The sequence below is a fragment of the Carassius gibelio genome, chromosome A17 (assembly GCF_023724105.1).
Source record: "Carassius gibelio isolate Cgi1373 ecotype wild population from Czech Republic chromosome A17, carGib1.2-hapl.c, whole genome shotgun sequence".
Taxonomy (NCBI): domain Eukaryota; kingdom Metazoa; phylum Chordata; class Actinopteri; order Cypriniformes; family Cyprinidae; genus Carassius; species Carassius gibelio.
In genome coordinates this window covers 19,110,279-19,123,829 of record NC_068387.1, presented here as the reverse complement: position 1 = coordinate 19,123,829, position 13,551 = coordinate 19,110,279, and the positions used below count along the sequence as shown (strand labels likewise).

Below are 13,551 nucleotides of genomic sequence, written 5' to 3'. Positions count from 1 at the left end.
CCACAGCGAGGATTTCCAAAAGGTTCCAGAAACCAAGCCCACACTTTTTTTTACTGAATCAATATAAATCTATGTAAAATGATCATCTGGATCAAACCCATGGGTTTATTGATGTATTTTCTTTATTTACAAAGATGTTGTACTGAAAACTGTGAGTATGTTAAATGCAGCAGTCAAGAGGGACGGAGTTAAACCAGGGATGCAAACTTGAGTGCTGCAGACCAGGGAGCGAGAGAGACAGAGCAACTGAGAAGAGAGAGAGACGATATGTTTTCAGGACTGCTTGATTAACAATGGGCTTCTGGGGGAGGTATCAGAGAGTGCAAGGCCAAAAGAGAGGGAGGGAGGGAGAAAGAGAAAGAGAGAGAGAGTGTGGATGAATGTTTTTGTGTAACTTGTGTGCAACTGATGATTCTCCTCCTCCTCTCTTCACACTCACACACTTCTCTTTGGAGAGCCACTGGGATGTGACAGTAAATCAGAGAGAAGATGATTCAAGGACCGGGAAGAGCTCAGTGCAACAGAATGCGAGCTGGATGCCACATAAATGAGTGAAAGTGGGGAACTATGAACCATAAAGCGTGACTGCTTCAGTTTGGCCTCTACAGAGCTGGACTCAAACAAGAAAGGTTGGTGAAGACGCACACGGGACAATCTTCAGAAGAGCTTCGAGAAAGGTTCTGTACTTCTGATGGATATCCACGCTGCTTTTCTACATTTGGAGCTCTGAAGCTTGGCCGATCTCTGACCTGCTGCTTGACCTTTGACCTTTGAGTAACCTCTTAAGGAATCTGCAATATAACGTGCCATGGGACTCCAGATGTACAGGTACACTCTTAAAAAAGATTATTTATTGCTTGTACTAGTTCTATTTGGAATCTAGTACCCACACTCACACATGAAAAATAAAGGTTCGTATTTATTTATTTTTTTTTTGGTTGTTTTTTTTTTTTTTTTGCAGCAATGTATATAAGACTTATATACATATAAGACTTCTGGGTTTACGAAAGGACCTTTCAGTTAAATTTTTTTTTTAAGGGCATTTTTTTCTTAGTGTAAAGAACTTTTCAATAATTTAAAGAACTGTTTTCTATTATAAGAGCATTTTATGGAATGTAAAAGGTTCCATTAATGTTTAGGATTCCATAGATTCCAGTGAAGAAGATTTATTTTTAAGATTATAATATTTAATTTTTTATGCTGGAATGGTTGTTTAGTTTTTCGTAGAACCCATTTTGTTCTTCTAATTAGCACAAGCCAAAGAACCCTGGTGCTTTTTAGACCCACCTTCTCAAAACCATTTACTGAAGTTATTATTTTGTGTTTTTTAAGTAATTCTTCATAATCAAAATGTAATGGAATGAAACCTATTTATCATGAAGAACCGTTATTGAGAGGAGGGATGGAGAGAGTGAGTCTGACAGCGAATGTTTGATGATGGGGACGTGCATGAGAGAACATGTGAGGATGTGTGACAGTATTGGCTTCAGTCCTGCTCATGCGTGCGTGTTTGCCACTGAAATGCATGACTGGCATTATGAAGAAGGACATAGAAAAGGATCAGCCACAACTCAGTTCAAAGTGGTGACTGCCCCTCAGAACACATTAACCCGAGCGGATTTGAGCATGACAGCCTTTGAGTTTCCCAGTGACCTTATAATTCCCCACCACTCCTTCACAAACCAATATTATTGAGAATGATGGCAATGTGTGTGCCTATTATTGAGGGCTGGAGTATAGATATAATTATGATTAGGGTTGGGTTTTGGTTAGGGTTAATGTTATGGAAGGTTTATGCTATTATAATAAGATTAGGTTAGGATTCATTTGTTGTAACTGTAATTATCATACATTAACAGCAGTGGGTGTGAATGGGAAATACTTGAGTTTAAGGTCCACTTGACTGTGTGTTGTGTGTGTATTTGATGGAGCGGAAGTCAGGCTCAAAGCATTATGTGAAGACAGCCGTCAAATAATTTTGTCACTGATATGGTTGAACTGTTCAACCACACTTCAAACCTCAGCTATGTATTGTAACACAAGTTTGACCCAACAGTCCTAAACCACAGATATTCCATCTACTCTCACTGTTATAAATACTCATATACCACATGGTGACAACACACCATGAAAGTACTTCATACTGTACCCTAGCTGAAATATAGATTCATCTGGAGTTTGGAAACCTCTTTGGACAATCTTACTTATCCTAAATGCATTCTGGCTCTTTGCTGATGGACACTTCTTTCTTTCTTTCTTTCTTTTCTTTGTTAAAACCAATTAGAAGTAGACATAAAGCAACATTTGACAGCTTGTCATGTGATGGAGTTTAATTCCTGCTGCCATTTCTTGGTGTTTACTCAGGAACGCATCTGTCAACTTGTGGGCGAAACCTCTCATAATCATAATCTTTTCAGTGTTGAGAGATATGTGTCTACCGCCAGTTGTTAAAGGTGTCATCTTTACATGATAGCTTTTCTTCTATCAGAAATATAATGGTGATTAGATTTTTTTTTTTTAAGTTTTATTACAATACTTTTTCTATCCTAGCATAACGTGAAGATAAAACTACATTAAGCCAAGTGTAGGTTAATAGCCCCGAAAGTGTGAACAACTAGATGCAATCAAAACATTGCTCCATTTGACCAACCAATAGCAGAATGGTGCATGTTTGAGGAACTTTGTTTGAATGCAGTCATTATTTTTGGAAACACACTTCAGCTCATTATGTGTTTGTGTGTAAATGTTGGATAAGTATTCTTTAAAGAGATTGTCTTGTGGCAGAGGGAGTTACATAATTGCTGTGATGATAACTCCTGTCAAATTCATAATTTTGTGGCGCCAGCGTGCAGTGATGTTTGTGTGTTTTAATACTGTATATGTATGGGTGTGAGATAGAGAGAGAGCTTCAGGGTTTGACATGTGGCTTCGTGTGACTGTTGTTTTGGGTTTGTGGAAGTGTGAGGGAAGGCTCGCTGTAGGTTTTGAAAGTGGTATGTCAAATGCTGGCTTTTGTTCAATGAGAGATGCTCGTGGTTTAGTTGTTTTTTTATTGCTACACTGATTCTCTTACATCAGTCAGTTGGCTTTAACAGTTTTTAGCAGCTGTGCTCTGTGGGAACAGGATTTGAACGCAACGCCAACGTACAATTATGCATATGACAGATGGCGGAAGTGATAGAAAGGTGTTTATTATGTTTGAAATATGGATTTTTATCTTACATAAATGCATGTATTTGCTACAGGAGCCATTTATTCACCCCCTGGAGCCATTTAAGGGATGCTTTGTTACAGATGCATGCACTTTATTTCAAGTCTTCTGAACTGTTGACAAACACCCGCTTACCCCCACCGAAAGTCTTGTAAGGGCCAGGACAAATTTTTTATATAGCTCCGATTGGATTATTCTGAAAGAAGAAAGTCACATACACCAAGGGTGCTTTAACACAGGCTAATTTTCAATTTTGAGTGAACTGACGCTTTGAGAAGGTCCCAAGTTCAATCTGAGCCAGGAGGCCGTTCTGTGTGGAGTTTGCATGTTCTCCCCGGTTCAGCTCTCTTGTGACCCTACAGAGGATTTGGGGAATGGACATATGAACGGTTAGGCCATTTTCTGTTACAGAATACTGTAAAAAGTTACTATAGCACAGTATTGTTTTTTTTTTTTTCTTGGACCCTTTACTATTAATTAGTTTTCTCTGTGCTTATTGATGTGACTGACTCTTAAGTCTATAGTTCATCTGCTAAAATATCAAATTTGATAAACGACTGAGATGAATGGTAAAATTGTACTATAAGATGTAAACCATAAACACTTTAATAAAAAAGTACAATATATTCATGTTAGTTGATGTTTTTGGTATGATGAATCAACAAGTTAAAGTATTTATTTATATTACATATAAATAAACAAGAGCTACAAGCACAATTCTGCTACATCACTGTGAAGTCACAGTATAGTTCAAATAATAAACACTATTATAAAAGCGGCAGTGAAAGTGCAGTAACTGCAGTCAAGTTTATGCTGTGAATACACGCTATTTCTAACAGTGTGTATGATCTGTCTTTGACTTTCTCACATACACAGACTGATGGGGGAGAGATAGAAGGTTTGTGTTTATTTTCTTGCATATGTTCCAACTAGACACTGTCATTATCTCCAAACCACAATTTTTCTCAGGGGAGATTTATAGCCCCTCTGCCTCGCTCTCTCTCTCTCTCTGTGTGTGTGTGTGTGTGTGTGTGTGTGTGTGTGATTCACTTTCACATCCATGAAATGTGTTTCAGGTATAGACAAGTGAGCTTGGTGGTGTGTTTGTGCAGGTATGTCACAGAGTTATCCGAGTCACTGTCATATCCTGGCATTCACTGTTTCTTCACACATAATCTTGAGCTACCAGTAAACCAAGCCTTAGTCAGCCTGTGGTCATCTAAATGAGAGAAACCCAAAACTGCTAAACTTTCCACATCCTAATCTAATAATGTTCACATGGTGCTCTCCCCACTGTTTACTTGTCTCCTGCATATCTCACCACCGGCATAAGCAAAGCCCTCATTATTTAACCCTGGCTCACCAGAGACATAAAGGCCACTTCCTCATAACCTAATGGCTTCAGTTTGCGTTGCCTTTTGATGGGCGGCCCTGTTTATTTGCATGAGAATTCTGGGACTGGTGTTAAAGTAAACAGCATTAATGGCTGCCGGCGACACTGACGGAGGGAGATACGGATGATTAATCCATTCCCTTCTGCCACCGTGTGAGTCACAGTTAGCTGTAGCCTCAGAAGTAGCCGATTCTCCACAATATCCCAGATTCATAGAGTTTAAAGGGACAGTTAACCTCTATATGTAAATAATTAGTTAATTTTTTTTTTTTTTTTTTTTTTTACTCATCTCTGTGGGGTTTCAAAAAATAATTGAAGAATCTGAAGACTGTACTGGTCGCACTTTTCCATTCAGTTTGCACAAAGAATCTGGGTTGAAGCTTTGAAGCTTCAAAAAGAAGCAGAAACACCATAAAGTATCATAAAATGGTTCTGTATGACTTGTATTTGATGTCTTCTGAAGCCATACAATAGCTTAATGTGAGAAATGGATTTATTTTGAAAAAAAAAAAATCTAACTCCAGTGAGCTGCAATAATAATATTATTATCAGTTTTGTTTGTGTATGAATCATTCAGATGGGTTTCGCAAACCATATCAATGCTTTACTAAAAAGATTTGATTCAGGAACAATTTGTTCATGAATCAAAACTCTTGAACACTTATGGATATACAATGATTTTCAGTGAAAAGCACCTTAAAAATCTGATTCTCACACAAAGCCATCTCCGTGGCTTCAGGAGAGTTTGAATGTGAGCTTTGAATAATTTTTCAAGCTTAAAAGCTTTAGTCCAGAAAGTCATACCGATTTGGAATGACGTGAAAGTGAGTAAATTATAAATATACATTTTTGGATAAACTATTCCTAAAATAATAATAAATGTTTAAACATAAACCTTACTGATCAGGATTTTTATATGTGTTCATGTGGTTACTACATTTTAGTGAAAATGTAATGTTTGTTGACTTGAATGTTGCGCAACTTTTCTTTTTTTGTTATGTGAAAAATATTTTAATAGTTCTTTGTGTAACTTTCTGGTGTTGTTTAGCTCCAGGCTTTCTGTGAGCTCATCTGGTTGGTCTGTCATGAAAAACATCCATATCCTTTAAAAATGCCGCAGGGACTTAAAACAATTCTATTAAAAGTCTATGTCTTTTAAATACATGAAATACAACTGTGCCTTATTCCCAGTCTACCTAGCAAGATGAAAGAGGCTGTTGGCCATGAGAGGAGAGAGAACATGAATGAAACAGACAATGCCAGTGGTTGTAGAAAATCAGAAATGTCAAAGGTTATCTAAAGCAAAACTGACAGAGGGCGCCATGATAAACAAGATTGAGAGTTCAGACCAAAGACAGGGTTTAACCTTATCAGCATTACATAAGAACTTCTGCCTTTTAGGAAAAGACAAACTGCTGTAAAACTGCAGTCGCTGCTCTATTCAACCTCAAATTCCACATGTTATTACCATGGTTGTATAGATAGGCCTATGTCATGTTAAACTGGGTTATAGGTACCTAAAACCACTTAATAATAATTTGCTGTACTTTGGAATAACTTGTAGTATCTGATACCATCACGTTTTGCAAGAGTATCACAAGTCATGAGTACAAGACTGTTTGTTTCCATGTTTTACAAATGACCATCTGTAAACAGTGCTTTGGGGGAATTTTATGCCTTTAATTGGATAGGACAGTAAGAGAAATGAAAGAGAAAGTAGGGGACGAGACTTAGAAACGTCCACGAGCCAGGACTCAAACTCGGGATGCCCAATACCCAATGGCAATACATGTCTGCATGCTGCTTATCAGTGCTTATCAGTGCCAAAGAGGTGATTCCAGTCCAATTAATCTTATGAGTGGGCTCATTTTAGTGAATAAAAAACATACAGTGTGAACAGTGTACTATGACTCCAAAAAGAGTGAACAAATCTTATGACTCGTTTCATTTTAGTTTTTTAGTTTTTTTTTTATAGTAAGAAAATATGTAGCTACTAGTTTTTCATCCGTTTCATGTGGCAAGTGAATGAAAATCATTCAAATTAATCAGTCTTGCCTGATTTCTTTTTGTCTGAATAAATGCTGGTTTAGTGAATAAAATGCAAAGTTTACAAATTGGACATAGTTCGGTATGATGACAAACTATTCATTTGACAATATATAGATTCAAATCCCTTACGGAAGTATTAAAGTTTCTCCCTATTTTGAATCTTTTCTCAGGATGTTCTGGAAGCTGGCATTACCTGCCATTTTGGCATGGACCCTTTTTGTATCCACAGAATCCAAGAGGCCACGCCCCCCAGGTTCTATCCCCTCCCCTTACAAGCTCAAAGGGAATGATTTATCATCACCAACCCACACACTAGCATCATTGCCCCAACATACATCTGCACGACGACAGAAAGGCAAACACGACATGTTGTCGTCAAGTCGCGAGGCCCTGGTGGTCACCGAGAGGAAGTACCTGAAGAGCGACTGGTGCAAAACACAGCCATTACGTCAAACGGTGAGTCTGGAGGGCTGCCTGAGTCGAACAGTCATCAACAGGTTCTGCTACGGCCAGTGTAACTCCTTCTACATCCCACGCCACCTGACATCTCAAACTTCACATCGAAGTCGAAAAACATCCTCCATGCCAGACCACAACACTTCATTCCAGTCTTGTGCGTTCTGCCGGCCAAGCCGGATAACCACGGTCACTGTACGGCTTCACTGTCCTGGGCTACAGCCACCGTACCGGCAACGAAAAGTGCAGCGGATCAAGCAGTGCAAATGTGTGTCTGTTAACGTCAATGCTGCGTACTGAGAAGGAACATATATGAAACAATGCTTTATAGTGTTCCTTTTGGAAAAACTGGGGCCACCCAACAATTAATGTGTGAAATGTGCCAAAGACAACAGCTAATCAGAAGACTGACCACCTTCATTATGTCTGGACTGTACCAAGTTTGCTAACCAGGAATGCTTAATAGCTGCCGAGCAGCGATGGAACACATAGCTGGATTTTTCTTCTTTTTTTTTTTTTTTTGGACAAATATAATTAAGCTGAGAGTTCAGTTGCATACAAGACTGAAACCGTAAATAACATATATGTGATTTAAGTGAACAGTGTTTGACCTTTGACCTCTTGAAAGCTTTTCTGTAACAAAACATGGAGCGTCTGTATTTCAGCGATCTCCTGCTTTACCTCAGCAATGCTATTAGAGTGCAACAGTCAGGGTTCCAGAAGTCTTGTAGCTTTGCCTTTTTCAAATGTTTTTTGATTATTTGTCTGTGTGTAATGTCATGATTCAATTCTTAGCTGGTTTAAGTCTTTAACAAAAATGTAAAAATACAAAAATGTTTTCCCTGTATGAAAAATGAATGTAAGAAATACTTTCGGAACCAAGGCTGCTGAAATATTGGGAGGACACTGTTGCACTCTATTAGTCTTGATACTTGGAAGCGGTCTGACCACCATCTATCCTCACCATCTTGTATTACCTACCCAGCTTTTGTAAATATCAGTGCAAATGAAGGACAGAAGAAGACATGAAAGGATGCTGGGTGACTGTGGACCTTATCGACAGGAAATTATAGGAAGAAGAAGAAGAGGGGGGTGCTATATTTTGACTAAGGACAGGCTGTCAGTTGGGGATAAAATATATTTTGACTTTGATCAAGCCCATAAAGAGTTTGGGCTTTACTGTTGATGATAAGACACAATGTGCACAACTGAGATTCTTAATGGTTTAAATCTTTACCTTAAAGGGTTAGCTCACCCAAAAACTGTAATTCGTCCATCTTCTACTCACCCTTGAAGCACCCTAGGTGTATGTGACTTTCTTCTTTCAGAATAATCCAGTCGGAGTTATATTAAAAACTGTCCTTGCTCTTCCAAGCCTTTCAGTGGGGGTGAGCGGGTGTTTGTTCTCAACAGTTGAAATAAAGTGCATGCATCTATAATAAAACGTCCCTCACATGGCTCCGGCAGGTGAATAAAGGTCCCCTGTAGCGAATCCATGCGTTTTTGTAAGATAAATATTCAGATTTCAAACGTAATAAACACTTTTTCTCTCACTTCTGCTGACTGTTGGGAACCGGAAGATGTGCCGGTGGAAGATGGAAGACGTATGTGTCGCTGGCGCCTCTGGGAAATGTAGGAGCAAAGGAAACAAAGTGTCCTTACTTTAGCAAAGGAAAACCAGTCTCCTCTTGGCTTATTCCAAAATTCTCCAACCTTTTTCCTTTTCAAATCCTTGTTTTGTTCTTTTTAATTTGTGACTAGCATTTAGTTTTGTTCTCTCTCCACGCTCGTCACTAACCACGCAGCGCTGACGAACTACAATATCCAGCTGCACATCTTCCGGTTCCCCACAGTCAGCAGAAGTGAGAAAAAAAGTCTTCTGAACTGTTGACAACAAACACCCGCTTAACCCCACTGAAAGGCTTGGAAGAGCAAGGACTTTTTAATATTTTTTATAGAATTTCGATTGGATTCTTCTGAAAGAGGAACGTCACATACACCTAGGATGCTTCGAGGGTGAGAAGATGGACGAATTTTCATTCTTGGGTGAACTAACCCTTTAAAGTCTAACAGAGAAGTTTTCATTGATGACAATATTTAACAAAATAGCAAAAACTGTGTAGATAAAGGAAATTATATGACAAAGCAACCATAGAAAATTTATGAATATAAAATATATAATAAACATGTCTTCTAAAAATAAATCTATTATTTCACATTACAATGTGATTTTTGTAATGATTTTTTTTCTCTATGCACTTTTGTGTTTATAATTGTTTTCTACAATTTCTCCAAAAGGAAATTACTTAAAATTCATACAGCATCTGCTTCAGTTCATTAATGCAACACACCGAGAAATAGCACAGAAATGATCTTGCAAGAAATACAGAGCTGTCAGCTTCTTTAATTGAAAATAAATTTAGGTCAATTAAAGGTTATTGGACACAGTGAACTACTGACAACTGTGCACACAAAATAATAATGGTATAAGTAATTATATTTGCATATTTTTGTCAACAACTTTCATTAAACACCTGACAGTTCAGTTGGAACAAAGAAACTCACAGGCTGAGGTATATAAACACCTGTAGAGGATAATATGATTGCAGATTATTATACAATTTACACTTGAAGAATAAGATGGCTGTGGCTCTTCATATATGAATCACCGAAACACATTCTATGACTTTACATGTCACAGAGTCAAACATATTCAGAGATTGCCATTTCTTTATGTATTAAGTTATTCAATTTTCTTAAATGTCATTGCCAGGTCTGCCTCAACAAACATTAATTAGAGGCAGATTTCTAGATTTCAACCTGCTTGAAATCCAGTATTTATCTGCTCTTGTTCATTAAATATTTTACTTCCAAAGAGTTGTATTTTACGATAATTAACACACAGGTTACAATATATCTTTTTTGACATAAAATATTAAATTAAATGTGACAAGACCGATCAGATCTGACAGGGCTCTTTGGAATGGTGGGGTTTAAAGAGATAGGAAGTACAAGAGAGTGTTTTAGGCAGAGAGTGAACATAGCGATGTACAGAATGGGAAAAAATAATCATATTATTTTTTTCAAAATGTGTTCTAGCAGCCCCCAAAAATAAAATTATTAACTTGTAAGTTATCATAATATGGGCACTTTAAGCTTTGTCTGCATATGAAACTTAAAAATTCTGACCTCATTCACATTCATGATGCAAACTTCCTCATGGCTATTATTCTTATATCGAAGTAACTGTTAGAAAAATAAAGAAACAGTGAGTTCTGTGGGATTCGGTACGCAGAAATTCACATCTTCTGTCCCAGCTTCTGTAGCCTTCTCTTGTGCTCGACTAAAAGACAGACCTAAAAATATTAAAATTAAATTAATTACAGTGACTGGGCTAGATGACGCTCAAGTCAAGGGATTTTAGAGCTACTTTACAACTTTACAGAAATAAAGGTGACTTTACTTGATGTGAAGACAATCAGACAAGCAAAGCAGCAATAAAGGCATGTAATTCCTCACTGCTCCTTGGAGTAGGCATTTATTCTCTCTCTTCCACAGCTCCATAAAATCTGACGAAAAAAAAATGTGTGCAACACTGTGAAGAATGTGTCTGGTGAAAAATCCTTCTCTTCTGCCTAAGGCTTGACCGCTAAAAACATGCTCAGCTCCAGAAAACATTCAAAGAAAAGCATGACACTATGAAAAAAATATTACAAAATAAGATTAGAAAGTTTACTCTGGGGAATTGTGAAATTGATCAGCTTACTTCAAGCATGTGAAATGTGAAATTTTAGCTTATAAAAATAATGCTCTTACATAAATGTAATTTCTTATCGCCCACAGCAATCTTTCAGTATGCTTAAGCCTAGTACTTGGAAGAAACTGCAACATTCAGACAATAAGCACAAAGAGCTTTCAAATTAATTGATGTTTAATATTTGTTATTTTTTCCACTCCAAGAGCCAAGGTTTTAAAAACTGGCCCCTTTTAAAGGAGACAATCTAACTGTCAAGTCAATCTCAGTTAATTGGCCTATAAGTACCACAATTAAAGGAAAAGCAGAGGTAAAGAAAGAGAGAGATAGAGAGGCTAATACTAATACACAAACATAGACACACGCACTCAGATATGACACAGTTAAAGTGAACAAGAGATTTGGTACGATTAACTCCCCGTCTCAGCTAGCTGGTTTTCCTGGAGCTACATCTCTGCTTTGGCTGTGGGAATTAAAATAGGGCATTTTAAATGTGACACTGACTTGTTTTGCTCGTCACTGAATGACACGGGTTATCATGAAGAGGTTATCAGAGATTTGCTCCAGTTTTGAACAAACGGACTCCCATTTCAGTCAAAGTGAGAGGTGTGAGATTGTACATGTCTGTATAAGTCTTTGAAGGTTATGGTCATCATGACAAACATAAACCCACGAAAATCTGATTACACATAAGCCAGTTGTAATTCGCTGACATAAAATATGAAGGAGCAAATCATTGTATTTGCAAATAGTCTCAGCATGAACATTTGATGAGGCAGAGTTTGACTCCAATTGGAGAACCAGGACTCTGAAGTCATTACCGCCGTAATATCAATGTCACTTCATTTATTCCTGCATGGAGAATCTCCTGTGATCCACTAATAAATTGAATGACGAGCCCAGTGTTCGTACACATTTTCATACCTCTCACCACTACAATTCAGTGCAACCAGAGAAGCCCCAAAACACAGATTACATCAGTTCACACCTCATGGCCCCAACATGAGATCTACAACTCATTACACCGATTTATAATGTTGCTCAATGTGTTTGCGCTTAGAAAAAAAACACTGAAATGTTTGGTAGTGGTGTAGTAGTGAGGCAACGGTGTACGGTATTATTAATGTTCATACTTAAGGTTAGATTTTTTTTAATGAACATGAAATGTTGACAAATTGACTTGAGGAAAGACATGAAAATTATATTTTTATTAGTGACTGAACTTGTGATTTTTGTCTGGAAGAACACAGGAAGTGAGAACATGAGCCATATCTAGGACCAGAATTTCATAGAGAGTTGGAGCAGAATGCAATGAACCAGAATACCCTAGCAATCCCATGCAGTAGTAACTCCCTGGAAACCATCCACACCACCAAGAAAGTCCTAACAACTACCTATCAACCATTCCACAACCATCTAACAACCACACAGAAAAACGTGTATTTTATTTAGTATTTTTGTACTAAAATGGCTCATCTGCTATGCTGTAATTGTGTCTGTATATTGTACTGGTTACCATGGTAAATAATTATCACATTGCTTCTCAGAGCTCAGGGCAGCAGAAATAGTACAGCATTTAAAAAAAATGGTATGAGTAGACAGAGCGTAGACCAAACAGCACACAGACGTTCTCTATCTCTTACACCATACACACTCCTGTCTCACTCAGTTTTTCTTCCTCTCTTCCTTTCTGTAGTCAATTTCATGCTCTGAAAAATAAACATTAGAGGTTAAAGCGATGGAGCCAGAGACTGTTACTCTCCTGGAGTTTCAAAATCATACAAATAAAAAAAAAATCGTCCTTTTTTCCGATCCTCGTTCTGTCTGTTACTCTGAGTGGAGGCAGTGCGGAGGGTTAAAGGGGGTCTTTCTGTGGTCATGCCACCCATCTGAGAGCTCAGTGAAGGAGACCCGTGAGTCTCCAGAACAAAGGTGTAGAGATGAGAAGGGGGATGTTCAGCAAGGACCCCACCCTGCTGCCCCTGCCGCCTGATCACATGTGGGTTTTGTTTACGACGACCAATTTGAATACAAAGACGGCAGTACATTAAACATTTACTAAAGCCTGTATTGAAGTAGAGAATGAAAAAATAGAAAGACCTTCCAGCTAACTTCAAGTTGAGGGATGGAAAAAGAGGTTTCACCACGGCAACTGATGATGACTGGAGTGCATAAGACGAAAAGAGGTCAATAAATTGTTGACGAGAATAAAGTGCCGACAGAAACAGTCTTCAGTGATATAGACAGATCAGGCAGGTTGACTCAGACACACTTACAGGAAATAAACAAGAGAACAGAAACCATATCAAACAGAGATGGATCGAAGCAGAGATGGAGAAGGCAAATAAACAAGATGGTGAGCAACTATAATAAAACACAATCGCCAGATTGTTCGGCTCACCTTCGTCAGAGAAACGAAATACTGAAAGGGTTGAATTAGCGATTAACGTGCCGAGGTGAAATGTGGATGAAATTAGTGAGAATAATGAAATTAAGGACTCTCACTTTTCATGTCACTGGCTTTACATAAATAATGTTAGAGCGATCGGGTCTAGGTCAGGTCAGATGAATTTCCCAGAATTCTTGTTGGCTCCCAGAGGCCGTCACAGAGCCTCTGTCACATTTATTTCTCAACACCTCATTTCTCCTTTCGCACAGGGCCACTGACTGTACATCCATTCCAGCATT

General features: G+C 38.1%; 1 protein-coding gene across 1 annotated transcript; it reads left to right on the top strand.

Moving 5' to 3' along the window:
* Positions 1–14: 14 nt before the first annotated feature.
* Positions 15–9,373, top strand: LOC128031465 (gremlin-2-like). The gene is made up of 2 exons (XM_052619740.1): positions 15–828; positions 6,824–9,373. Exons 1-2 carry the CDS (start codon positions 809–811, stop codon positions 7,407–7,409), a joined length of 606 nt encoding a protein of 201 aa, XP_052475700.1. The 5' UTR covers positions 15–808; the 3' UTR covers positions 7,410–9,373.
* The last annotated feature ends 4,178 nt before the right edge of the window (positions 9,374–13,551 follow it).

Coding starts and splice junctions, on each gene's coding strand:
- LOC128031465 (XM_052619740.1), top strand. CDS start 809: ATGGGACTCCAGATGTACAG. Junction 829..6,823: donor ATGGGACTCCAGATGTACAG/GTACACTCTTAA, acceptor ATCTTTTCTCAG/GATGTTCTGGAAGCTGGCAT.